This window comes from Caenorhabditis elegans, chromosome X (assembly GCF_000002985.6).
Source record: "Caenorhabditis elegans chromosome X".
NCBI lineage: Eukaryota > Metazoa > Nematoda > Chromadorea > Rhabditida > Rhabditidae > Caenorhabditis > Caenorhabditis elegans.
This window is the reverse complement of record NC_003284.9, coordinates 7595934-7622778: the sequence shown is the minus strand read 5'-3', so window position 1 is coordinate 7622778 and position 26845 is coordinate 7595934. Positions and strand designations below refer to the sequence as shown.

General features: G+C 34.1%; 2 protein-coding genes and 10 non-coding genes across 18 annotated transcripts; 3 read left to right on the top strand and 9 right to left on the bottom strand.

Annotated features, from left to right (window-relative positions):
* Positions 1–2600: 2600 nt before the first annotated feature.
* Positions 2601–2723, top strand: F26A10.5. Its single transcript, NR_071546.1, has one exon. It is a non-coding gene; the product is annotated as an Unclassified non-coding RNA F26A10.5 (non-coding RNA).
* Positions 2724–3035: 312 nt separating this feature from the next.
* Positions 3036–3247, bottom strand: F26A10.21. Its single transcript, NR_071545.1, has one exon. It is a non-coding gene; the product is annotated as an Unclassified non-coding RNA F26A10.21 (non-coding RNA).
* Positions 3248–5684: 2437 nt separating this feature from the next.
* On the bottom strand, positions 5685–5705 carry 21ur-13607. Its single transcript, NR_071544.1, has one exon.
* Positions 5706–9060: 3355 nt separating this feature from the next.
* On the bottom strand, positions 9061–9284 carry F26A10.25. Its single transcript, NR_071543.1, has one exon. It is a non-coding gene; the product is annotated as an Unclassified non-coding RNA F26A10.25 (non-coding RNA).
* A 75-nt stretch (positions 9285–9359) lies between these two features.
* F26A10.7 lies at positions 9360–9509 on the bottom strand. Its single transcript, NR_071542.1, has one exon. It is a non-coding gene; the product is annotated as an Unclassified non-coding RNA F26A10.7 (non-coding RNA).
* Positions 9510–14497: 4988 nt separating this feature from the next.
* Positions 14498–14641, bottom strand: C44E12.7. The gene has a single exon (NR_071540.1). It is a non-coding gene; the product is annotated as an Unclassified non-coding RNA C44E12.7 (non-coding RNA).
* On the top strand, positions 14498–14641 carry C44E12.8. The gene has a single exon (NR_071541.1). It is a non-coding gene; the product is annotated as an Unclassified non-coding RNA C44E12.8 (non-coding RNA).
* A 55-nt stretch (positions 14642–14696) lies between these two features.
* Positions 14697–22973, top strand: twk-17 (Potassium channel domain-containing protein; the record flags this gene model as incomplete). Of its 7 annotated transcripts, none has more annotated exons than NM_001029296.8 (12): positions 14697–14875; positions 19157–19266; positions 19313–19429; positions 19488–19743; positions 19798–19927; positions 19992–20093; positions 20141–20308; positions 20835–20925; positions 21456–21652; positions 21698–21833; positions 22063–22089; positions 22313–22963. In NM_001029296.8, the coding sequence occupies 12 exons, from the start codon at positions 14773–14775 to the stop codon at positions 22412–22414; spliced, it is 1539 nt and encodes a 512-aa protein (NP_001024467.1). The 7 variants fall into 7 exon arrangements, with proteins under 7 accessions (NP_001024467.1, NP_001360693.1, NP_001024463.1 ...); NM_001029293.3 differs by lacking the exon at positions 14697–14875 and adding an exon at positions 16383–16677 and having other exon boundaries at positions 22313–22414; NM_001373367.3 differs by lacking the exon at positions 22063–22089 and having other exon boundaries at positions 14773–14875; positions 22313–22965.
* C44E12.6 lies at positions 14731–14871 on the bottom strand. Its single transcript, NR_071539.1, has one exon. It is a non-coding gene; the product is annotated as an Unclassified non-coding RNA C44E12.6 (non-coding RNA).
* C44E12.5 lies at positions 15622–15764 on the bottom strand. The gene has a single exon (NR_071538.1). It is a non-coding gene; the product is annotated as an Unclassified non-coding RNA C44E12.5 (non-coding RNA).
* C44E12.4 lies at positions 16115–16319 on the bottom strand. Its single transcript, NR_071537.1, has one exon. It is a non-coding gene; the product is annotated as an Unclassified non-coding RNA C44E12.4 (non-coding RNA).
* Positions 22955–25852, bottom strand: C44E12.1 (Peptidase M20 dimerization domain-containing protein). Its single transcript, NM_076886.8, has 7 exons — positions 25743–25852; positions 25576–25698; positions 24647–24751; positions 24115–24233; positions 23978–24070; positions 23313–23583; positions 22955–23263 (listed from the first exon to the last, which is right to left on the bottom strand). Exons 1-7 carry the CDS (start codon positions 25819–25821, stop codon positions 22998–23000), a joined length of 1056 nt encoding a protein of 351 aa, NP_509287.1. The 5' UTR covers positions 25822–25852; the 3' UTR covers positions 22955–22997.
* Positions 25853–26845: the final 993 nt, after the last annotated feature.

Sequence of the window (26845 nt, the reverse complement as noted above, 5' to 3'; positions counted from 1 at the left end):
TTCTATGTCAGTTACAGTTTAGCAGTATTTGTTATCTTCTGTCGAAATTATAGTCACAATAAGGCATTTGTTGGCAACCTCTGGTCCCAGGTTGACAAACTTTGGGTAAGATTTAGGGTGCGTTAAAGACTTACGATTGTATCTTAGAGGTGCAAAGCTAGTTAAGAAAGTACGGTCCAGCTTTTGCAAAATTTTGACTCAAGCTATTCTGTAATCTTGGGTAAACATTTGCAAATGTCGGGTCAATGTTTTTTTCTCAATCTTTCTAAGATTTTTAGCTTTAATTCACAACTTGAAAAGTTACTATAGAAATAAAAATAAAAATTATATTTAGAATCGCCGATGAGAAAAACTATAAAAAGAACTATCGTGCTTACACGAACGTTTTTCTCGTAAAAGGCTTTTTGTAGAACATTCCTTAAAACTGGGAATTCAGATAATTTTTTTCAAGAAGATAAATATTATTTGCTGTTTTCAGATTCAATTGTAAATCTCAGCAAGGATATGTTATTTGGAATATTGCATTTTCATATTTTTACGTCTAGGAGTGTTTTATTTAAGATTTACGCACTACATGCCAGGGATGCTGCTTAAAAATGTTCTGAGCAGTTGAATTTATGAAATTCTAAATGGTGTTGACATAATTGAAATAAAAGAAAACCAGAGCATCTTTATTCTCCAAGGTATGATTGTTTCATTTGTGTCAAAGTTTATTGTTGAGCCAGATACCATGCAGAATACAAGGAAATTACTGACTGCAAATATTAATTTAAAAAAAGAAAAAAGTACTTTTCTACACTAAGTGTCTGATATGTTTAATCTGTTTTAGCTGTCTGTTTTTAATTGCACTATGTTTTAGTTATTTTGTCTTAAGTTGTTTAAACAGGGAGAAACTTAATTGATGAGCAGAGTCTTCAACTAACAACACGTAAAATTTGTATGATATACGTTCAACAAAGTTTTTCCAGCTGCCACGATCTAAAATGAATTTTTCCGATTACGAAAAGTGAATAAAATTCTCACATCCTCTTCAACACATGGTATTGTTCATCATATGTCTATTGTGCTCACCTGAGAGACTTAGCTAATCCATATAGGAAACTGTTTCTGAAACGTACATTAACCTTGTATATCCAACGAAACAGTTTCTCAAAAATGGTTTGCAGTATACATACGATTGTAATTTTTTATAGCTTTGCAAGGTGTCTGAACCCTGGACATTATTTTTCATTTATCTCCGCACACACAGACTGCTCAAATGAAAATCTTCGCGCGCACGTTGAATAAGATGTGAAGACAAAAAGTAAACAACAACTACTACATGATCTTACTCCAATCGAATTTGGCCTTTCGTCTTTTTTTATCCTGTCAATTTCATCTTTCTAGCTGTGCGAAGCATTCAGAAAAATTGGATTTCGATTTTTTTTGTTGACTTTGTTGTTTTTTGATTTTTCACTCTTAAATTTTCAGTTGGTTTTACCTGACACTTTCATTGCACTTTATCGTTTTTCAATCGGCTCATTTCAGTCAACCCGATTTCGTTTTTCCGTTTACGCTCTCATGAAGTATTCTTTTCATGAGTGGAATTTTGGGAGTAGGCATTTTTCCCAATTTTTTGCAAGAAATAAGGGAGAAGAAGCCGATTTTGTTCGACTAAGAAAAAAGAATCGGGTTGATGGCCATGCGAGAACTACTCCAGACTAGTGGTTTTATAGGGTGCTCAGTGTGAGAAGTTCTGATTTTTCATCAGATACGCTTATTTCCTATGCAGAATATTTTGAGAGCCTCTTTTTTTTGGAAAATTTTAAACATCCAAAACTAGATATTTTAATATAGATGACTTGTTGACATTTCTTCAGATTCAGAGATCTTGCCACTTAACAGCGGCATCAATGTATTTGATGAGAGGTTAATAGGTACAAGGCGATTAGACTTTCAAATTTGATTTTTTTGTTTATTATTATTAAACAAAAAAATATAATTAATAAATGCGTCTTTCTTATCACGACGGTTAGTTCAAAACAGAGCTTTTTCTGCTTCGAATATCTTCAATTTCAAATGCTTTTGTAAAAGTCTGGGTTTGTTTTAGATACTTATTAAAAAAAATTTCTAGAAAGAAATGCTTTGAAATTTATAGTATTTTGTTACATACCGTTTATTTTAAAACTGTGTTAACCAATGTTTTCATTTAAATTATTTTTTGTAATTTCCATCACGTCTTGATCACACAAAATGTACAAAATGTACGTTAGGCAACTGCGGTGTAATTTCTTAATTTCGTTAATTAGACTATCAAATTCAAATTTTTTGAGTATTAAAAATGAGCAAATAAAAACGTTTTTCTTCATGAAAATTTCCCCCTGACTGTTTCATTTTTATTCTCACGAGTCTTGATACTTGAAATATTAAACATTTTCTTTGCACATTTTTTTGGATGTCTTGGTGTCTATCTCTCAATGTTTCTGTCGTCTTTTTTTAGTGGCGCCCTGCACTTAATAGTAAAATAATACGAAGAAGTTGACAAAATCCCATGAGAGGTGTCCTCCAGGCCGCCATATTTTTATCTCATATGTTGCTGAAGACACGTTTTCTGACGAAGAGGTCTCGCCTCTCCAGCGAGAAAACTTGTCGCGAGTGCCCGTGTCGGGAGCCATTTGTTTTTTTTCTCGACACGACTAATTCTTCAAACTTGCATCAGTTTTGAATAGCGATTTTGTGATAAATGAATGAAGTTTTCTTCTGCTTTTATTTTGCCGTATTTTTGTTGTGTTTAGTTAGCTCTTTATCTTGTATATATCTTGTATTTTCACATATTTATTTGATTCAACCAAATTCGATAAAATTGAATAATATATGTTTGTTTGTGGAAAATTATGAAATTCAACATAAATAGACTATGGTGGAATTTTTAAATTTCTCAGTTTACTATATTCAGTTAACTCTCATTTGCACTGCTTTTAATTTGAAACCTATTCCTTGCTTCATCGGTGGTTGATCAGTTCTGTGAGATGGCGCCGAGAGACTTCAGAAACAAAATAAGAACTGGACAAAAGAAAATGAAGAAGCGGCTAAGGAGGGACCAAGTGAGAAGGACGACAAGGAAGACGAAGAAGCTACCACCACCACCACGATGTCCGGATGGACCGAGATTTATGAGTGGTGTCGCTTTTTGTCGCCCCTAACGTCGACAAATAACACAGACACTTAGCCGCCCCACGCCTTCCCCATTTTGCATGCCCCCATTCCAGGGCGCGACTGATTTCAGTGTGCACAACTAGCAGCCATTTTTTGCCTGTGAGAACTTATGTTTCTTGATTGATGTTTAGTAAGACTGACATATTTACCATGACGTTCTTCTTTACATATGTATATAACTAACTAAGCGGTTTCAGTAGTATTTCCCTCATGTAGACTGATTTATCAAATACTTCGACGTACCATACTCATAATTACAAATATGGATTTTTTGAGACACATGTGAGCATGTTTTATTGTTTACGTTAACTCAGTGATATGAATCAATATTATTTTGAAGATTTCACAGTTTATTAAAAAAAAGTGGCTAGCGAAAAATCATAGTAACGTGATGATAATGTTGTTTCGAAGAAAGATGAATGCATCGTTGCTAATTTTTTTTCCAAAAAAAGTTCATGCTCACGATGGTTTAGAAGTATTTGTCTAATATTCTAAATCATTCGTTTTCTCTAATTGAATTTGCTCAAATCATGTTTTAATTTTCAAATCTGATTATAAAACTAGCACACCAAATAACTTTATAAATATGTTAGGCAAATGAAACCAGAATAAAGTAGTAAGAGATTAATGGTAAATCAGTGTCATTTTCACAAGAACTGTCACAACCGAATATCAAAAGAACAATGCTAACGTTTTTAGATTTTTGAAATTTTTCAGGCAACGTTTTGGGAAATAGCCTAATATTTGAAAAATTTGGGTTCTTAATTGATTGAGAATAATGCCACATGTTTGAACATCCACTATTTTCAGATAAAAATTATCAAAACGAAAAGTTTTTAAGTACGTAGAAAAATAATATTTTTATTGACGACTGAACTGATAATAGATAGAAACTGAGTTATTGTCACATTTCGACTGTAAATAATGCTAGACCTTTTAAAAAATGTACTCTGCCTTTGCAAGTTATGTGAATCTTCAATTTAAAATTAAATTATCTATGCGTGTTATGCGTGTACTTAATGCGTGTTATTAGTCACAATAGTTTGGCAGCGTTCGATATTTTTGTTTTGCGAAGGTTTCTAACGTTCTAAAGCATGTTTTGAAGAATTTTCAACTCCAACTAGCACTCATTAGTTTTCGTTCTGTTTTCTCCCCATCATTTTGGGTCAAATCACTCACTTCTGCTTATTTGTATTGTTTTGCTGAGCTATGTTGTTGTTGCAATGTGACTTATCAGTAAAGAAGCTTTTTTGGTTCTTTTTCTTTTTTTTTTCGTTGCAATTCTCCACGAATAATTTTTTTTAACGAAGGCGTCATTTCCATGCTGACAAATTACATTTCCTAGTGAATTTTGAAAACCGGGAATATGGAAAAAATTGAAAAAAAATGATGAAAGATAGAAAAAGAAACAATAGTGTCTGACAAACTGCTCGATCATATCCCTTCGTTATATCTGCCGTTAAAATGTCAAAGCAATGCCCTCCGATGAAAAAAAAATGACAAAAAGTTTTACGCATTATATATTTTTCAACATGATTTCTTTGTGAGTACGTAAGATATATCAAATAGAAATGAGGTTTTTTCCAAACATTGTTGTTTGGAAATTTTTTACATTTCCTATTCTTTGCCGCAAGCCTAGTTTAGTTCCGCGGCAAATCAGCTTTTAAAAGGCATTTATCTTTTTGAAAGTTTGCAAAAGGACGTCGCGACGTTTTTGACACGTCTTCCGCAAGCGCAAACTTTGAGATTTTTCCTTTCCTTCGTTTTCCCCCGTGCTCATGACTATAATTTGATCATAGAAGAATGCCGTAAGACGGACACAATTCACAATAAAATAACTATTGAAAGAGTTTTTAGGTGCATCGAGACTTGTTCTATGAGAAAAATCTGAAGATGATTGAGGGTGGAAGGAAGAAACATCTTTTTCTCGTTCATCTTGTTCAAATGTTCAATAATCGCGTTAAATACTTGTCCTGGAGAGCATGATTGATCAGCTCTTCTACTTCTGTTACATGTTTCTTGTTGGTCATTTTCTCCCATTTTCTAGTATTTACCCAACTTTTGCACTGTTCCCCAACAATTTTTATTATAATTATAATTTATGTTGTAAATGTTTTGTTTTACTTGTCGGTAGTTGAAAATTTTTGTGATCACGTCAAGGACATTGAGCCATTTTTTTCATCCCTCCGTTTGAATTCTAATTTTTTTTAGCTCTTTGAAACATTTTAAAATTTCGTAAATATTTTTGCAACAAGCCTTCAAAATAACTTTGTCGGAAATGCGCGATGGAGTGATAGAAAAATAACTTCTTCGGGTAATTTTCGAAAATTGTGAAAATGAAAAATGTGGAATTTTAATTTTAAACGTTCTGAATGCTTAAAAAATGTATGAATAAAAAAAGTTTGAAAAAATTCAAATGTGTTTTGAAAATTATTCACAAAGCAATTCATTCAAATTTCTTATTTTTTGCTGACAGTATTTTCACAAAAACTGTAAATGTTCCAACATTATTGCTCAGGTTTTTTTTCAAAAAAAAATTGGAGTTCTTGAAACAGTAACAGTACTTGCTTTACATTTTATTTTGTTATTGTTTCACGATGAAACGTCTTTGAGCGTTATCACCAATTAATTATAGTTTTAGAACATATTGAATTATAATCTCTTTAATGTTATTGAATCACTTTCGCTCTCTATACATCCCCTACGCATCAAATTTAAAAATTTTCAGGCACTCCAGTAATCTTCATATCGCTTATGGTCCGCAAAACTGGATCTAGGGGTGAGTGCTCATATGTGACTAACATCAAAAATTTGGGAGCAATGAAATTACGAATTCCGAAATGTCGAACGACAAAAAACAACAAAAAGTCAACATTCGGAAATTAATTTATCTATCCTCATCCCCCTCGCTGCTTCTATGCCTGTTTTCCAGCCCGTCTCTTTTTTTGCATCTTCATTCCATTCTTAAACTGTTTGTTTCGTTTTTTGTGTTCGTCATTCTATAGCGTTTCAAGACTCCACCCCCACTTTTGACCCGTCAAGAAACGAGTCCGTTTGACCCTGAAGACTTAATGGTCTAATAGCGAACATTGGCCAAGTCCCAAGCCAAAATAAATAGGAAGAGGACGAAAGAAGAATACTATGAGCATGTTGAGCTTAACTAAAGCACCGCCTACTTATTTAAAGCAATAAGCTGTCGCGGGAGAGAGAGAGTTGAAGGCAAGTGTGTGGTGCCATTGTATTCTTATCTAATTTTCGTATCCAATTTTTACCCACATCCTCATCCAATTCACTCGCAAACAAAAACATATAAACTGTTGCCGCCTGGTACTCATCATATCCGTCGCTCATTTATTCCTAACGAATATAGTTTAGTTCTAGCCCTACAAACAGGCTGTCTTTCGACACAAGCACTGAATGCAGTTGTGGTTGTGCTTGAGTACTAATTGGTTTATCTAGAAGACAACATATCTGAGCCCAGAAGGATGAAGAAAAAAGGGAATACAATGAGTAAATCGCTATAACTGAGACACATGAATAGAATTTATGAATAATACGGGCCCCATACCCCAAACCAACATGCTCAGTTTTCCCTTCAGGGCTCAGTGGTCACTTATATCATCACTTTTTGTTCATTACAGTATTCGAGTTACTCCTCGTGTTGCCGTCAACCAATACCATCTGTAAGACCGACGAGACAACGACGTGTGGAGTGTAGTAGCCGATCAACAAAGGCATGGGCTCAACTGGAGCATCCGCCACCTATCATGCATACGGTGATCTCATTCGCACACCATCAATTCATCCACTAATCAGGTAAAGATTGCGCTTTGTTTATATATATATATATATACACGGCAACTTCTATTATCCAAACTTGCTTTAATGTAGTTTTAAAACATCGTTAAAAAAATAAATTTACAGTGTCGCCAAATATTCCATTTATTTTCGGTTTTGTGGTGTTTCCATAGTAAAAAATAGTTTTTAAAAAACATTTTAAAAAATATGTTAGTTTTCAAAATACAAAATGGTCGCAATAATTTTTTTTTGCATTTTTGTCAACGTTAAAATTATATTACTTTATTTTGTGAAGTTGCAGCGGGCAGATTGTAGTAATTTTTATAGAAATTTTTTTTTATTACATTTTGTTCCAGTAAAACATTCATAATTGTAATTTTGTTGTAATTTAAATACTCTAAACAGAAACAAAAAGATTTATTGTTCCGTGTTGCATGTTCCAGTAGATAACACTAACAAAACTTTTTCAATATTGTTTACTCGTACACCTATTGCATATTAACTTCAAAAAAAACCGATTTGAAAAACAGTTCCAGGAGCTGCTCCATCAAGCAGAACAATTTGTGCAACAAGAGGAGCCGTCCGATTTCTGACAAAGACTTTGACGATGAAAAAAGTGGTAGGTCTCTTTCCAGTTGTACGATTTGATCAACAAAAAGAGTGCAACAAAGTGTGAAAACGACACCACCCTCGCTGTAATTCCGGGGTTCATTGATGCCGTTTGGAGCACTTTGTTGCTCTACTAGTCTAGTTGATATAAACCCATGTCGGCAGTACCTGCCAAGGAAACATTACTTATTCAATTCCAAAGTCTATTGGAGTCAATCAGTGAGTTCAACGAGTGGAATAGTTTATAACCTGCGTGGAAATGGGGAAAATCAGAAATGCAGAGAGGAAGAAAAAATAAATTAGAAAATTAGCAACATGACAAATGCAAATGAACTTTTAGTGCTCGAGATTTTTGCTCAGTTTTTTTCCTGTTTTCGTACATTGATGTGACGTGTACAATCGCTCTTTTTTCAAGCTTCTAATATCTTCAACCTGAAAACATTTCCTTCCATCCAAAAAAAATTGTTTGCACCGAAACCACCTTTTTAGTTGTTCTCTTTTTCTTCCCCGCATCACTATTCATTGAAGGTGGTGTGAGCGATTGTTCTCTTCTTGTTTTTTGAATGTTCGTCAATCATATTTACGTCTCCATTACTTGCCTCCTTTCAACACCACACTTGTTTTTTACAACCTTGAGCTTCAATTTTGATCATGATAGTGTTCATCATTTCTCGTTGTTGTGTACTTTTGTACAATACTTACCCAAGTTTTGCTTAACAATGTCAACTCATTTCAAAACTTGGGAAAGCTTGAGCTAAAGTTGAGAAAGACTTTGTTCAAGTTTCTTCCAACTATTTCCAGTTGTTTTCTTAAATCCAGTACCCAAGTTTGACACAAGTTTTTCCATCTTCCAAACCATTTTGAACGATACTCGAATGCCAAGTTAATTGTCGAACTGTTCATACTTGTTAAAACCAGAGATAAATAAATTTGATGTTTGAACCTTTAAGTTAACAATAACTAATTCTGTTTTAGACGTTCCATGCTTCTAAAAAATTGTGTTAGCTTGCAGTTTTCAGTTTCCTGCATTTGTTACTTTTTCTATTTTTCTAGCATCTAACCGTGTTCCCAGCACTAATTAGAACACGGAGCATTAATTTTTATTGTTGTTGATTGGCGCCAAAACATGGTAGACAAGAAGACAAAACAACTGAAAAGCCCGGGAAAAGGGAGAAAAAGTCAAGTTGCAGCGTGCAACAGAAGCGGTCCCGTCGGCATCGCGTGTCATCATAGTCGTTTATTTCCCCTTGTTCCCAAACTTATACCCCTTTAATCAATTCAACACTAGAGCTGAAGTCTGAGAGACTTTCTCGTTCATCCTCTTGTTTCGCAGTTCATTTCGCTCATATGTTTCTTCCATTTCTTCTTCTAGTGTCCCAATATCTGTTAACGATGGTCAAGTAACTTCGCAGCTTGTTATCCTTTCCTCCGTTCCCGGTCTACAATAAAATCTGTGTCAACTGCCACGACAACGTCGTCAAAATGTGGGCGCCGCCGAAGGACCGCAGCAGGACAACCGACATATGCGATTTACGAGGTACAGATGCGGTGCTAGCACAGCATGCGCATCATGTGTGCTCGTCGGCGCTTTTCCTAAACGCTTCACCCAGCCCATCCTACCATCGGATTGTGCCGAGTCAAGCTCACATCCTGTCGGCCAGGTACAGTCGTCACCATCCACGACGAACACATTACTCTCTGTCGCCTAAACTATCGCAAGGATCGTATCGTTCGTCGGCGGCGTTTTCAACAAGCAACGGTTCGATCGGAAACGAGTCTCGGAAGCCGACGTCAAATCGGCTCATGATTAGAGGAGGTATGTTTGCAAGAGAAATAGACATTATGAAGTTTAGAAACATGTTCTCACGGTTTGCAAATTTTCGCTTTACTTAGAAACGTCACGTACTTCCTTTCTTGTTGTTCTATAATTCAATGACCTTTCACTTTTGATAGAACCAAGAAATTATCATTTCTTTGAGATATACTTCAATTTCCTCATCACTACTATGAACTGAAAAATTGAATGCAGACATTGAGTAAAAATGATTGAAAACAAAAATTCAACCCAAAACTGAATATTATTGGTTCAAACGTTTGTGAATATTTTAATAACAAAACTTCAAATTAATTTCGTAAGGCAAATGGAGATTAGCGCAACTCAAAAAAACAAAGAATGTTAGAATGGTTATTTAGGTGTTGACCATTAAGGAATTTTATTCCTTAAAAAAATTTTGGGGTACATATACTAAACATGTACCTTAAAATTGTTAAAAAGCATTGAGCATTTCAAAACTAAATTTTTTATCCTCACATTTCTAAGGCTTCACAGTATTTTTTGAGCATTGCTTACAGTGAATACTATTTAATATATTCTGTAATTTGATAAAATACAGTATTAACCGGCTTATACTGAGCCCATTAAACTTAATTGTTGTTTGTTTAAGCATTGACTTCCTTCCCATCAAACATCTCAAAGACAATTGATTGAGACTGAATTGCAATACAATGCATGTCTATGCTCCTAATCACTCTTTATTCTTTCCAAGTTTGAACACAATCGTCTACTAAAACGCTCACTTGTTCAGTTTTATTGAATGTGTCATTTGATGGACCCCCGGCTCTTTAGCGTTAAGAATGAGACAACTTGTGTGAAAAGAGAAACGGGGACCATGTAAGCTGCAAAGTGCATTGATGTTCGAAATCTTTTGAAAAATTTATAGGTTTATTCTCGGTTCAGCATATTTTTCGAGCAAACTAGGTCTTTCCTAACCAAGTTTTGAACTTTGAAATTTGTGTTTTTTATTAATAGCGCGGTTGTAGTTTAATTATCTCCAGTCATCGTTTATAAATCATCATCAAAGTACTAAACGTTAGTTTTAACAACATTTATACTATTTTTTGGCTGTGTATTATTTACCACTTAACGTTGTGAAAAATAAAAAGGTATGGAATAATATCGTATTTTAGCAAAAAAAACCTTAATTTCTAAATCTCTTCTTAAACCTGATTAAAACAATTTAATTAGTATACGATTGAGTTTTTTCTCCAAAATATGGGAAAAGTTATACACGTACCCATTTTTCACCATGTTTACTAGATCTTGATCGGCTGTCAGAAATATATTCAAACAAAAAACTCCATAAACGTTACTCATCACCGAACATCATTTCCGTTTTCTCTTCACATTCATATCCCTTGTTAGCAATATAATAATTTATACATTTTTTGAGATGTGAGTTTTCTTCTTTTCAGTGAATTCAATTACTACAAATTTAAGAACATGGAATCTACAAGATAGATTTAAACTCATAACAAGTCTGGGGGTTTGATAGTTTTGCCTTTCAACTTGACGTATACCTAATGAATCGTAATTGTCATCAATCTATAAATACTAATGCATTTTCGAAAGGTGCGTCTCGATGTGCATATCATTTGTGTCGGAATATCAAAGGTGAAGAAATGAGACGAGACGATTGAGCTATTCCTTGTCGCGTTGTGCTCAAACTATGGTATATGGCCGCAGTCATCTGGATCAACTCTTTGATAGTCAAGGTATATACTCATATTTACGAGTTGTGGAAATGACTTTTCCACATCATTCATCTTCTTGTTTTTTGGACTTATTTTACCACATACCTACACCAACTTAGACATACACGTATCATTTCTATTCTGGTTCAATATAGACTTATTGCAATTCGTACACTTTTCTTGATTTTAAAATGGCAGCAGAAATCGAGACTTTGTCATTGGCAGTGTCAGGTAAATAGAACAAATTCTGAAAGTTATCATCATTTAAATAATATTCTATAATGCTATAAACATTCTGATTTTCATCTACCAATGAAGCAAATTTTAACAGTGCTCTGTTTCTTCAAAAACCCAATTTGTTCAAGAAGAAAAAAAGTTGTGGTTTACTACCGTGCGTCCAACGTCTAGACTATTTCTTCAGTTTGGGCCATTACGACTTCCTGGATTTTTTTTATCGAAACTGCCGCTTTTTATTGAACAACTTTAAATAACTACATACATACAGTTATTTGAAGCATAATATCTGGAAAAGTGGGTGCGGTGCGTGTATTGAAAATTGAAAAACTATGTTCCAAGTTCTAGAATGAAAGTAGATTGTTTGATTATCACTTCAAAAAAATGACCCACGCGTATTTTAAAAATAATAGTGATATCATAAAACACATTTTATCTTATTAATTGTTTGATAATGTACTCTTTAACTTTAGAAGCCAATTATAAAGCCGATAGGACTTAATAGTAATATTTGAAACTGATCACTCTCTTAAATATTTAGATATTTTGTTTACTATACATTTTCAATATTAAAGTTTTCTTCGAACTGCTATCAAGGGTTGTATAGCTTTTTTTGTTAAAAAATGAATTTACAAGCATAGAAGCCAAATTTCATAAAACCGTCAGTTGTGATAAGTGTATGAAAAGTCATGTATCTGTTAATTCAGTCAAATTAATTTCAAAGTAAAAACCATACAATCATCATTGCGTTCACGATTCTCATTTCCAATCTAACCTGGTGTTTTACTAGCTTATTTATTTTAGTGTGCTACATACATATATTCACTGACTATAACTTATAAAATGTTGTTTTATCTAGGAAACTTTTAAATATGGTGACAGAAAAACTGTTTTAATGATCAAAGTGCTTTATCAACTTAACCTAACCAAACATATACTTTATGAATGTTTTGAAAATTTGCTTCAAACGTTTTCCGCTTGTTCTGAATGTCAAGTCAGTTTCAATTCTCTAGCATTCGAAAAAAGTAGCTTCCATTGAAAACTTGAATAATTTATATTTTATTTCATCTCTGTGTATGCAATTTAAAATTGTCGCTACATGCTCAGTTTGAAAATTCTAGATTCTTCTCGTTTTTTATATTCGTGTTCCGTTTCATCCCGTATCACCATCATTCCTTCTTTTTTGCTTCACTCATTTTTTAAGAAAATTTTCTATGTGCTTCAGCCGGAATAGTAATAATAAGATGGCTGAGAGGAAAATGCAATTTGAAATGAAATGTGCATATGAGGGTGGCGCTGTTTTCCGTTTTTTAATTAACTTTAAATGAGAATTATGAAGTTTGAAACGTTTTTTTTTAATTATTCAATGTTGTTTTTAATCGGATTTTTTATCGCGAGCTCAATGAGCAAAAACGTAAAGCATGTTATTTCCGAATCTCGGAAATCAAAATGAGATTCAGGATAACCAAAACAGAATTTTCACAATTCTAGCGTAGCTCAAAAAAAACTCATCTTGGAATTTCAAAAATTTATTAGACTTGAGTGCGTGTTTAGAATACTTAAGTAAAATTTTAAATATTTCTCATCCCGTGTTAGAAATCTCTCATATGTTTCGATTTGCCTTCAGCAATTTGATTATTCAGTTGGCCGAGGAAGAGCATTTGAGCTGAGAATCTTGCAAAGATGTTTCATCTTTATTATTTTACTTTTTTTTCTTAACTGGTTTCTTATTTCTTTAAAACAGGAATTCTTCTTCAGTAACATAATTACATTTTCACTCAGCAACTGTTTGAAAACATTATGGCATGATTCTGTTGGAAAGTTTTCAATTGCTAATTGTTGCAGGTTTTAGGATAGTTTTTCAATTTTAACACTATTGACGACTTTCTGGAAAACCTTAATTATTTTAATAACTTTTTTGACAGGAAGTCAAACAACATTTTGGTGACTGAAAATTTTCAACTGGACAACTGGAGTACTTATAGCTAGTGGAGAGAGGATCAAAAACCATTCAAATGCTGATAAAATGAGCAAATATCCTAATAATAATCTTAAAAAATTTGGATAATTTATCTTTGTTTCTGGTAAAAACTCAGTTTTCCCTACTTTTTTTTGAAGTTCATCAATCAAAATACTTTTCTTTTCATGTTTTAGATTTAAAAAATATATATTCCACATTTTAAGGGCTAGATAGTGCTTCAGATTTCTCTAACAGTTGTGCAAACTCAGTTGTCACCTCATTCTGGCTCGAAATAAAGGAAATTCCAAAAGTGACCATAAATTTTTTAAAATAATTTCTCCATTGGCTCTTGAAAGGTTATCAGAAGTTGTCAAATCTTGCCAGAAATTTGTTAAGAACTTTATATTTTTGAACGGCACATGAACCAACAAAAAAAATTGAAACTCAAAGTTGTCACCTAATATCTCAATCTTTCTCCACCAATTTTGTTGACAAATATACATTGGTGGTATACCCTTGCATGGCGACAACAAACGAACGCACAGTTGACAAATGAAATGACAAATCGCTATTGTGCTCCTCCCGTTTTTGTTCATCTTGGCTGGATGAAGGCCCTGGGAAAGGCAATTCACGGCTTCATTCTTCCAAGCTATTCGCCTATTGTGGCGGCTAAGATAATTGGTCGGCGTAAAGAAAAGAGCCGCACGGGAGGAAGACAAGCTGTAAAGACAGGAGAGAGTGGATATCTGCGCCCAAGTCAACTAGTAGTCTGTTGTTTAGCAAAAGTTTCATTTCCTTTTTTGGCTTTATTACCGTTTCTAATGATTTTTTGCATGTTGTTGTAACACAAATTTTCAAAACTTTCAATTTTAACATTTGTGAGAAGTTTAACTACCGTAAGATATTCATGAGTGTTTTTTTTTATTAAAGAGAAGCCGCCGTAGTTGTTTTTCTTTTGATGAAACATAATTTTCAAATTTTGCTTTCAAAAATGTCCAGATTTTCCGAAGAGTAGTCATAAATTTAAGATTTTTTAAAGTAGAACTTGAGATTTATAACTGCAACAAGTTTTTTCTGATTTCTATTCTTCATTTTTGAAAAAAAAACGGTTTTTCTTTTCGGAAAAGTACTAACGCCTTCAGCTGAGTACATACTTATACACTAGGCTCTAAAAAAGTTCAGATATCAATCTCTGACGTTTATTATGAAGTGAGAGAAGACTGAGAGGAAAAAGACACAATCGTCTCGCTCACTTGTCGCACTCTATATTCCCCCAGAGGCTTGTTATTCATCGTTCCAGACGCGCGGATTCCTCTGTCAGGCCGCCTCTGCCGTCGCCGCCAAAAGCGCAAGCGGTGCCTTGTTGCTCACATCCACCCCGTCGTCGTGTCACCAAATTTTTTGCCTCATTTTTATGATTGATTTAGTTTTTCTGTCCTCAAACCATGTTTGCCGAATGGGCCCGGACTGCACATACCGGCATATATCCAGACAATCCAACCGCTGTTGCACTACTGCCCTTCTTTGCAGCTGCAGCTATCAGATACCGTAAGATTTTCTTCACTTTCACTATTACGGGAACACCAAACTCTGAGAATGCCGATTGACAAAAGATTTGACGCGCGAAATAAATTTTACTGTAGCTCTTGTGTCGCCTTACGGTCTCGGTTTTCGAAATGGAAATAGTGACAGCGATATTCTTTCTCATTTCTCATTTTTTGCTTTCTTTTTATATTCTTTCAACAAAAAAAAGAAAGATCACTGCAACAAGAATTTCGTCCCAAAAATCGAGCTTGTAAATCTGCATAAGTACACTTTTTGAATTCTGTGCATACACGCCACGCAGTTTTGTTATTTTGAGTTACTTTAGTACTATTCAGGACTCATTTTGAGAATTACTGTACATAGTTTCCGCTAAAATATATTTTGCGTGTCAAAAATGTTGCACTACAATCAAAGAATTTGGTGTTTATGTTGTAACTGGCGTAACTTTTACCTTATTCGGCAATTCTAGAAAATGAACAACTATGTCATGTACTTTCAATATATTTTTGTAGAAATTAAATGCAAAATGAATAAAATTAATTGGTAAAATGTTTGTCCGTATTTTGACATTAAGTTAAAATAAAAGTGACTTGTTCTATATTCTTCATTTTTTCGTTTCATAAAACAAAAAGCTCTATGCTTTTTTCTAGTATCTACAACTTGGCTACATGGGCCACTCTTTTCATTATACACTCCCCCATAATAATCTTTCATAAATCAACTTCTGAATCACCCCGTAACATATGCTCTTCCTACTAGATTTGCTTTGTCATGTTGAACCGCAGTGTTAGTGGCTGAAAGCTCATCTTGTCGTCATGATTGATATGATATTGTGTATCATTTATCAATGCGACAAGACGAAGTGCAGCGTTTTTCTGCCAGATAGTTGAGATTGCTGCATCACACGTCTGCGGAGTAGGAGATGAAATGGCAGCGAGATAGGTGTCAGTGAAATGAGTCGTCAACCCCAAAAACTTTTGTCATTTGATGGAGGTTGTAGATAAGAGCATACAAATTTTTCGAGGTGTTTTGTGGATTTCAGTAATTTTACTGTTCATTATAAATCTTGATATATACCTTTTCCAAAAAAAAACCAAAAAACACAAAACTTACAACAAAAAAAACAAGGAGTTTCAAATTTTTAGATATGACTTGCTCTTTTTTGAGAAAATATGATCCTTCAAGACAACGATAAACAGAGCCAGCTGATTAGTTGATTACAACAAAGAAGAACACAACAACATCGATATACCAAAAGTGATAGGCGGAGTCGAGTGGATCTGCCACACCGATATATTGTGGAGCACATACACACTCACTCTCATACACAGCTGTTTGTAAGGTGCCCAGACATGATGAACGTGGCTCCTTGCGGGAGGTGGGAGTATTACGAGACAGAAAGGTGCGAAAAGAAGAGCCCTCCCATAGAACCAATAGAGCGCAACCAGGCCCAGCTCCAACTCCTCCGAGAGCTCACAATCGTCTATGCGTATTCCGCCGTGCCGTTCCGATGGGTTCATCCGGAGCCTACTCGTTTCGCAGGCTTACTCTAGCACATCTTCATGATAATCCACCATTATTTGCTACCGGAAGGCGGAAAAGCTCTTCAACTGCGCAGCCTCGCCCCTCTATTACTTCTGCCACAATCGGAGTTGGAGACCCTTTCATACCATATTACCACTACCGAAAACCTCCTAGTAGACCTCCGAGTAGGCCACCCAGTAAACCTCCGAGTAATAGAAACTCTGCTGCTCTAAGTCGACACAACACAGTAAGATCTCATCAGTTTGCATTTGCATATGATGGTGAGTTTTATATGAAAAATTGTATTTCTCTAATACGAACCTTTAACTAATTTTCGTACACCTATCAGCTAGATGCTGCAACAATTAGTTCTCTCCCACTTTAGATGATGATATTTAGTGGTCTAATAGCAATTGAAACAATTAAACACGAATTCATTTTCTCACGTCCTGCCATGTTATTTATCTTTTCATCACATCATTCGGATTTCCACGAGAGTCCCGTCTCTCACCCATTTCCATCCCTATCACTCAACCTTTGTCGGTGAAAAAATAAATTTATTTATTTGCGTGCAAATGCTTCAGGTGATGACTCGGAGGCGGTTTGAACAAAGTTTTTGTTCGGTGACGATACTAAAGAAGAATTTGCCTCCTATTTTCAACACGAATCAAAGCATAAAAATTCGATAGTTGGGAGAAAACGAGGAAGGAGCATTTTATGAGTGTCATGAAATCTGGGACTAGGAATGCAAAACCGTTTGATTTTTATTACACTGATCCTTGGTGCTAGGATGACACAAAAATAGAAAAACGATTGAATTGTTTAAATTAATATATTTTCTGACTTATGTAAAAAGAAAAATTAGGTTGCAAAAGGGCAGATATTGGTTTTTAATGAAGAATCAGCACCAGTGGAACAAGAGTTTCTCAAAAATTTCTCCGTGTAAGGTGTTAAATAATTACATATCATAGGATAGTAGTTCAAATGTTCTTGAAGTTTTTCAAATTTCCTATTAGTGTTATATTTGTCTTATGTTATAATCATTTGTATCTAATTACTGTAAGGGTTCAAAGATGCAAAAGTTTTTTATATGCCCTAAAAAATCCCAAAAAAAATCAACAAAAAAAAGTTTTTGAGAAATGTGAAAAATGTTTAATTTTTCGAAAACCTACGTTGAGCATATTTTGGCGAGATCCCTACTCTAAAATTAACAGCAAATCTCAACGTTTTGAAAGTAATGAAATTAGTTTTGAATACTTTTTTCGCGAAATTGTTCAGCAAAAAATTTATATCCACAAAAGTTTTTAAAATTTGAAAAACCTCGTGTGAAAACTGCATTAACTGTTTTGAAAACTCTTTTATGGTAAATTTTGAAAGGTATTATTTCTTGCTGTTAACTGACTACATAGAAACTCAAAATTGGAACCTACTCGATACCCAGTGCAAAAATTGAAATGACGAGTTGAATCCCACTACAACTTCTTGCATTCTTTCTTCTCAAGTTTTTTTTGTGAGAGACAATCTAAATGAAAAAGATTTGGTGGTGTCTTGGGTCTCACAAAACCGAAACTAGTAGAGAATGTTTTAAATGAGGGGGACCGCGGGATCGGTGTCGCAACCTCTTCTCGCGTTTCGTATTTCCTTTTTCGTTGGCCGCCCGCCGGATATCTGCAATTGCCAACACAATCGACACCCTTCTCCATTCGGCTCATCGACTATTTTTGAAACTTTTTCTTGGCCTCTAAGATATTTATTTGTCTTCTAACACCCATTTCAATAGTAGATTAAGAACAAATTTTAAAAAACTAGGAGTTCAAATCATATTAACTACTTTTACTAGTGTAATCAATCCGACAAAGCTCATCTAGAGGATCGAATGTCGAATTCGGGTTAATTTGGCCTGCCATCTGCTTCGGCATTTTCTGAACTATTGTGCCATTACTTCACGGCCTGTAACGCCTCTTGAACTTTCTGATGGGCTCGCTAGGAGTCGGAAGAATATTTCAAGTTGTGCAAAAACCGCAACTTAGACTCCCTTTTTCTGATCTTGCATTCGTTTCCTCTCTGCCAGAACATTATTTACCACAATCATTGAAAGGTAAGTTATAATACCCGCTAGATACCAAAAACTAAGTTTAAACTTTTATTCAAAGCAAGCGTGTTAATGGTTATTCCAGAAACGTGTTAATACCATAGGACGTTTTTTACCGCTTTACAGAATACTGTATCCAGGTTACAAAGTTCTACTGAAACATTTCAGGTTAAAAACTTATAGAAAAAAGTTGTTCTCTAACTATTTGGTGAATTCAGGTTTTTTATTAAGCCAATTTAACTTTTTGTTTGAGAAGTGATGTATTTTTAAAATGAATATGTAGATCAATTTTGCTATTTTTTTTAACAGCCTTGCACCACATTTTTCACCATTCAAAGTTTGTTTCTTGGCTGTCTTATCTGGTTCATATATTTTTTTAAATATAGATTGGCAGTTTAAAATTTTGTTAAATGTTTATAAGAACCGAGATATGAGTTGTCAGAGTTAAAGTGTCCGGTGCAAGACTAAACGAGTAATAGTTTTCACTCAACAATATTTTTTTTGAAACAATATTGGTTGAGAAAAAACCAAAATAGCCCTTCCCGAAACCTTTAGAAGAAAAGATGTACAAATCTAATTAGTTGAATAAAAGAGAATGAATTGTTGTTGATCATCAACAAATTTAAGGTCTCTTTGCTACAACACAACCTACTTTTTCTTTTTTACAGAGAACATTGGTCGCGTGAAATGGGAAGAATATAATCGACGAGAAGGTATCGAAGATGTTCCTGAACAACCAATTGTGGTGCGGGTGCCAATTTGGAGGAGGATTTTGAAAGTGAACTAATTATGGTGAAGTTTCTCAAAAACATGGATTTTTTCAGTTATTAAAAATCCTTCTACCTCATGTTGGTCTTAACGTTCTATTGTTGTCGTATATCGCCATGGGAGCAACTGTATTTATTTGGCTCGAAGCAGATCATGAATTAGAAGGCAGAAAGGTGGAGATCATCTTGTTTTTAAAAAAATAAGACTCTTAATTTTTGCTTATAATTTCAGGCCAAGGTGAAGCACGTCTTTGATATCTATTCCCAAATTATGAATGAAACTATTGCCCTTACAAATAATCAAAGTGATCAAGCAACGATTGTTAGTCGGATGAGACCATTACTTGAGTCATTATCAAGAGCTCACGAGTACGATGATAAATTCACTGATACAAATCAATTATGGACAGGTGAGCAGGATGGGATGACGACAAGATGGACATTTGCTGCAGCTACACTTTATGCACTTACTGTGATAACTTCTACCGGTTGGTTTTTGAAACATCTATGACTTATTTCATTCTTCAATTTTCAAAAATTAGGTTATGACCATGTGACCCCGGCCACTGATCCAGGAAGAATCTTTACTGTGTTTTTCGGACTCATAGGAATTCCGTTAATGTTCATCACCGCAGCCGACATAGGAAAGTTCTTATCAGAAATTGTTATTCGGTTAGTTTTTTCAAAATCTAACAATTATCAAAATCTAACAATTAAAATGATTGATTATTCACAGAACATATGCAAAACTTCTCGCGATGTGGAAAATGATAGCCAACTTGGTCGAACTTGTTAGGACACATTTATTCGACACAGACGTTGACTCAATAGACTCTATGTAAAACTGGTTTTCTTTTCGAAATTTATCTTAAAAACCAAATTTAGGGAGTTAAAAAAGAGCAAAAAACGAAATGCGAGTAGTCTGGACGACGAAGAATGTGAAGATGAGGAAGATCGATTACAGTTGCCCATTGCTAGTTATTTCACGCTAATTATTGGATACTGTTGCGTTGGAAGTTTATTATTCAATACGTTTGAAAAAGGACCCGTATGGTATGTTTTTGGTTTTATTGAATAAGAAAAAATAAAAGGATAACAATTGAAAAGACTAATTTTCACATATTCTTCCCTTATCTCGAATAAATTAGCAATTATCAAACTTTTTTTTTGTAATTTTCATACATTTGTCAAGCTTTTCCTTTAAACAGGAATGTATTTTTATCTTCAGGTGCTGGCTCAGCCAAAAATTCAGAAAACTAAACACGTTTTTAAATGTTATGAACAAATTATTTTATCAATGCGTTCCGATTACCTATATACAATTACCGATTTAAGTTTGAAAACTAAGTTATAGTTATTCTTTTTTATACTCTGATAAATTTTCGTAATCCCCTTTTAACTTTTTAAAAAACAGAATGTCAAAATTAAACCATTTTATGAATTACAAAAAAATGAACAAAACGTGTTTTGAAGTTACAAATCTCTAAAAAAAAATGACTAGCAAAAAATCAAACAAAAGATAAGATAAGTTGTAAGTTTGACAAAAAATGTAAAATCATCAGAACTAAAAACGTTTCAGGTCATTCATTCACGGCGTCTTCTTCTCATTCAATACCATCACAACAATTGGATTGGGAAATATTCGAGTTCAGCAGCACTACTACCTTGCAGTGAGTAACAGATTTTTGAAAATAACGATTAAATGATAAATATATTAATACAAAAATCAGCGCTTCAACTATTGAAAAATTTCAAATAATCGAAAAACTAGTTGTTTTTGAAGACTAATAGAAATTGTATCAAAAAGAAAAGCTCGAATTTTTAGCTGCATTTTTTAGTTTCAGTTTGTCATAATTGTAGTTGTCTTATTGGTAATAGAGTTCCTATCTCTTTTATCGATTCATTTACTTTTATAGTTTTAATATTTGACAGAAATTTTCATACAGTCAAATGACTGCTTAAAGTATATTTGTAAAAAATAGTATTGAAAATAAAAATAAAACACTTTCCCACTCAAGAAAAGCAATTAAAAATAGTATTGCAGTTCCTATGTATTTGTTTTTCACAAAAAATATCAAATTGAAAAGTATTTGTGCATTCAGTGTCTACAAAGTAAATGTGAAATGCACTTTTCAAGATACCACTACTATTCTCATCAACCTGAAAAATTATATTTTCCGGAATTTACAAAATTTTCCAGCTCGCGGTATCTTATGTAATTATCGGTCTTGCTGTCATCACTGCATCACTGGATCTCTGTTCCTCTACACTGAAACGAACATTTACCAAACTTCACTACTTTGGAAGAAAGATTCGTGGTGCTCGACGTGGTTTTGCAAATATGAGCGATGACATCCGAGAAGCAATGCGAATAATTGCTGCGTTGAAAAAGACAAGGCAAATTGTATAAGCCAACGCGAAGAATCAAACATTTTATTTCAGGCCATCGAAAGATCGAATAACTTTGGAAGACTTGAAGCGGTTCCTTGAAGTTCAGGAGCATCTGCTCCGACAACCATATGTCCCTTATAACGTTCACCTCCTTCGATGGATCGAAGACAATGTTGGTCCACAGATGGTAAAACAATTCGAGATTAGATATAGAGTTTGAAACTGTGATTCAGCTTCTTGTGGTTTATTTTATTTTATTTTTATGTTCATTTTCATTTTAATTTGCATTTTATTTTTGTAACGTGCACGGAGTAGTATCGGGTGAAAAATTATATTTGTATGAGAGCACGCACAAATTTGTGTGTTTTTGTGCACAATAATGTTATTTTCAATTGAGAAATTCAAAAAATTTTCAGAAAAATGAGTTTTCCCTAGCAGAACAAGTAAGTTGGTTTCAAAAAGCTAAAGTCTGGTGTACAATTGTTATAATTATTTTTTAAATCTGGAATGAACATTTTCAGTTCATACTTTGAAACGAATTGACGCTTATTTTCATATTTAAAACTTCTAGCTGTGAAAACTCATAATTTTGCACCCGCAGACGTTATCTCGATTGTTTTTGCCGGTTATGCAGATTTGATCAAACGTTATCATATTTTATTTCAGTATGCACAATACATGGATGATGTCTCTGGAGGTAAAACACCAATGTCCCCATCTCGTCTGTCTCACAAAATGTCCTCCAGCGACCCGATGCTCTTTTTCTGATTTTGTTTCCGAGTTCCCACTTTCAAACAAATTCCCCCCGTTCTACTGGGTATGCCACTTTTGATATCAGGTTTTTTTTGCTTACCGTTATTTAATCTTTAGAACGTTTTTGTGTTTTAATTTTAGCCAAGTTGGTTCCACCGTTCAGTCGTAAAATTTTGAACTTTACTATCTACTGTCGTATCGCTGTTTATAGTAGGAACTGTCCACTTAAAAATCTTTCAAAAAACGTTGGTGATTTATGTTTCTGATATTTAAAAATTTCCCTAAATTGTTCTTTAGACTTTTTCCGTTTCAGTTTTTTTTTCTCTGATGATTGTGAATTTTAGCCTAAAAAGAATCTCCTTCAAAGTTGATCAGATAACAGTATCCTTTCTTTTTCCAGCTTTCTCATTTCCAATTGTGATCTTATAGGGTTTTCATCTTTTCTATATGTTTTTTGAATATTTTATCACTTTGCTATTTTCTCTTTTCTTGTTCTTTTTTTTCAATTTTTTTCGCGATTTTAATTAAAATTATCTAACAAGAATAACATCCATTGAATGAAAAACTACATTTATTCTTCTGCAAACATATCCGAAAGTTAATAATGTTCCAAATACAAATGATTCACTAGTTTGACAAGAGTTGCGGTGCACTTATGAAGCTCATCCTTTGGGATGAATTCGTTTTTGGAGTGAGCATTTTTGATTGAGCCACCACCAAAAAGATACTTCGCTTTCACCTTATCTCTTGCGTCAAAGTATGCAATATCTGTGTTAAATGAAACGTGGTCTAGCTCTGCTTCAATTGGAGGAACGTCGAGAATAACTGGGTCATTAAAGCTGAGCAGGCTCACTTCTGCACGACCTGAAATTGAAAAACATGAAAAATGATTTTCCAGATCTGATTTCATTACCATTGACCAATGCTAAAAGCTGATTTTGAATATCCTTCACAGAAGTTACTACACGGAAGAAAATGTCTGCTTCACAGTTTGCCGCCCATGCGTTCAAAGCTTGACCACCAGAGATTTTCCCAATGTTATACGTGGTAGCTCCGTTGGTTGCGTCGCATGGCCATTTAGCAAGTTGCACATCATGAAGAACTTCTATCATTTTGTGAATAGCACTTGAACCGGAGTTAGGGTAGCCCGAATGTCCTGCTTGGCCAGTGACGGTCAATTTCACCTGAGCATGGTACGATGAAAATTATTTTGCGCATAGTGCTAAGTTCATGGCGAATGGTCAATTAGATATTCTAGGATATCATTTAATACAAAAAAAGATAAAATTTACAATGTTAGATTCCCCAGTATCAATCGTTTTGGCATATTTTTCATGCGCTAGGATGTCTCAAGGCAAAGAATGATCTGGAAGATTTTTTAGTAAGTCGTAATTTTTTGAGAAAAAAAACTAGTTATTTCTAATCCTTAAAAAAACATATTCGGAATCTAACTTAAATTAAATTTTGAAACAGATACGGTAGAAAATAGAAGCAACATGTGGTTGTGTGACTTAATGTCTATAATTTTTTATAACAAATTAAAAAAGCAAATATAATTTAACATAAATTACTGCTCACTTTCAGAGCTCCCTTTTGAATTGTCCCGAACTTCAACTCCGTTGGCTCACCAACCAAAAGATATTCAGGTAGGATTTCTAACTTGTTTGCTTCCTGGAATTTTATCTTAAACCTAGAGTTACTAGCAAACCCCTTACAATCATTCCAATATGGTCGAATTCTTCGCCAACCACAAAAAGTAATCCCAATGCCCTTGCCACATCCTCATCTGTCTTTGAAATAATAGTGGCAGCCGTGACCATCGCAGCCAATTGTCCTGTAACAGCTTTGTCTTGTCACTTTTTCCCTCAATTTGCAGGGATTTTTTTCAATCTTTCAAAGTACAAGGGTCGTGTTGTTTTGGTAATTATCCCCTTTTGGAAAAGGTTTTTCATGCTATGATCAATCTCACTTATACCGACGGTAATGGACAATCGCGAAAATTTTGGACATCTCTGCAAAACTTTTGTCCAAGTGTGTATGTCTACCGCCAAATAAAATGAATTGAACAAAGTTCACTCGCGTAAAACAGGTGTCATCTACTGTTATACGATTGGATGCACGCTGCTATTGAGGGGTATTAAAACAGTTTTTCTCGCAACATTGCAGAACACTTGGGAACAAGAATCAAGTGACCGAAGGTCATTTCCGGTAAGACACAAGAAAAAAAGTGAAGCGTCTGAATAAAACCTTTAGCATCGTTCGACCCGTTTCCATAAATGTTCTGTTCGTCCTGGGTTGGTGGAAAGTACGGAGGAACTGTGTCCAAGTGAGTGTTTAGTAGCACTTTGACATCTGAAATGAATAAGAGTTTTTGATTGTGTTTATTTTCAAGTGCATACTTAGTTAACAGAGTGTTTTTTTTTTCATTAGAAAAAGCAACAAAACATTTTTGATCGTTATGTTTTTTTTGGCAAAAAATGGGTTGACTGAATTGAAAGTCCTACATTGAACTAAAAGTGATATGTCAAAGGATAGATAGAACATGATCAAAAAAAAACTGAAGCGTCTCGCTTTTCAGAAAAAAAAAACGGAAAATCGGGAAGATTGAAACTACGGCATCTACATCTGAGCCGGAAACTATTATTGGCAACCGTACAAAAACACTTATGATTATTGAAATGACTATTAATTTTTTTTAACCGAAAGTTAGTACAAAAATATGGTAAACTGTTCGATTGATGCGAAAAAAAATCTAATTCTTGTTGAAAAATTATTAAATTTTTCTAAAAATTCTAAATCAGTCTTATTAATTATGTTTTGGCAGTGTAAATTTTGTATTCTCTCCTGTTTATTTTTATCAAATATCATAAAGTATAAAAACTCCAAAAATTGTAAGATTTTTCTGATGTTTTTGAGCGTTAATACAGGTTCAATCCAAATGTAGTCGGAGTTAATCAAAACTCGTAAAAGATACACTTTTTTTGGTCGACTTTAAAAGTTGTAATAGGAGAAAACTGAGTTATATTTAAACTGTAAATCACATTAATGGGCTTTTTTTAAAGGTATGCTATGATATTTGGTCTTTTTTCATTTTAGAACTAAGAGTGGTTTCCAAAAATACCCAATATTTCTCCCATCCAGCAATATATCTAATAACCAGTAGTTTTAAATCTCACGTTTTGGGTCAGAATTCCGAAATGTTGCATAAATGTTGTACCGGTCTGAATTGGGAATGCTCTGTTTATACACTGTCCATCCGTTCTCTTCAAGATCTTTTGCAACAACATCAGCAAATGCAGCTAAAAATTCTCTAAAATTATGAAGACGATTCTAATTGTTGAACCTTCATTTCCCGTAGTGGACGAGTGGCTCATGTACTCAAGGAGTCGCTTTTCAACTTCCACTTCCCATTTGATTGTCATCGTTCACGTTACTGGCTAATAGACACGGATGCTGCAAGAAATAATGTTTTGTTAACATCATCGCGAAGATAAGTGTTCAATGAGATCTGACTTCTGTCTTCAGATCTTCTCACAAAGAAAGGCTACTGTTTTCAAGAAACCGTTTTGTCGACGCCGGTCTTTTCAAGGTCATTTCTGGACCATGGAAATTGAATAGGAATATCACAGGAAGTGTAGAGATGAGATTGAACAGTTTGATTATAACAGGTTTTCAAAATGGAACCACATCGTTAAAAAATTTGTAAACTAGTCAGATAGGCCAGAGCATGTTTTAACAAACGTTCGCAGGCAATACGCAATATTTAAAATGAAAATTAATGCCTGTTGAAAGTAGCGAAAAATAATGATAAATGTGTGTGATATTAATAGGGTATTTTTCCTTTTCTACCCCGCATTTTTTCTGCACATTTTCTTTAATAAAAACGTGAACTTTATGTGTATTTTAGGCTTAGTAATTTTGTTTTCTAAGCCTAAAAATGAAAATAATATTAAAATGAACATTCACGTGAGAATTGAATTCGAATAATTCAATGTTTTGAATATTCTTTTAAAAATGCGGGGTAGAAAATGAAAAGTACCTGATATAGATATGAAAACAAAAATTGAAAATCACAATATCACGCAACCTCATGTGATCGACTGATAGTATGTCTTCATAAAACTGTCACGACGCCTATTGTTATATTATACGACCGCAAAAGTAGGGCATTTCCGTTGGAAACGAAAGTAATAAAAACTGTTGTTCCCTCTTATCTTCGGACGGGGGGCAATTTTTGATTGATTTCATGCAAACACATAAACAATTTTCAATATAATATACTTGATATTCTTCGTGCTTTCCATATCATTGAAAAAATGAAAACACTATCTTCCAACAGAAGCATCGTACATACTGTGGTCTAAACTATTAGTAAGATTGGATGTAGGAAAATGCACGTTCACATAGATTTTTCACAAAACAACATAGAAACACTGTCTCATTATT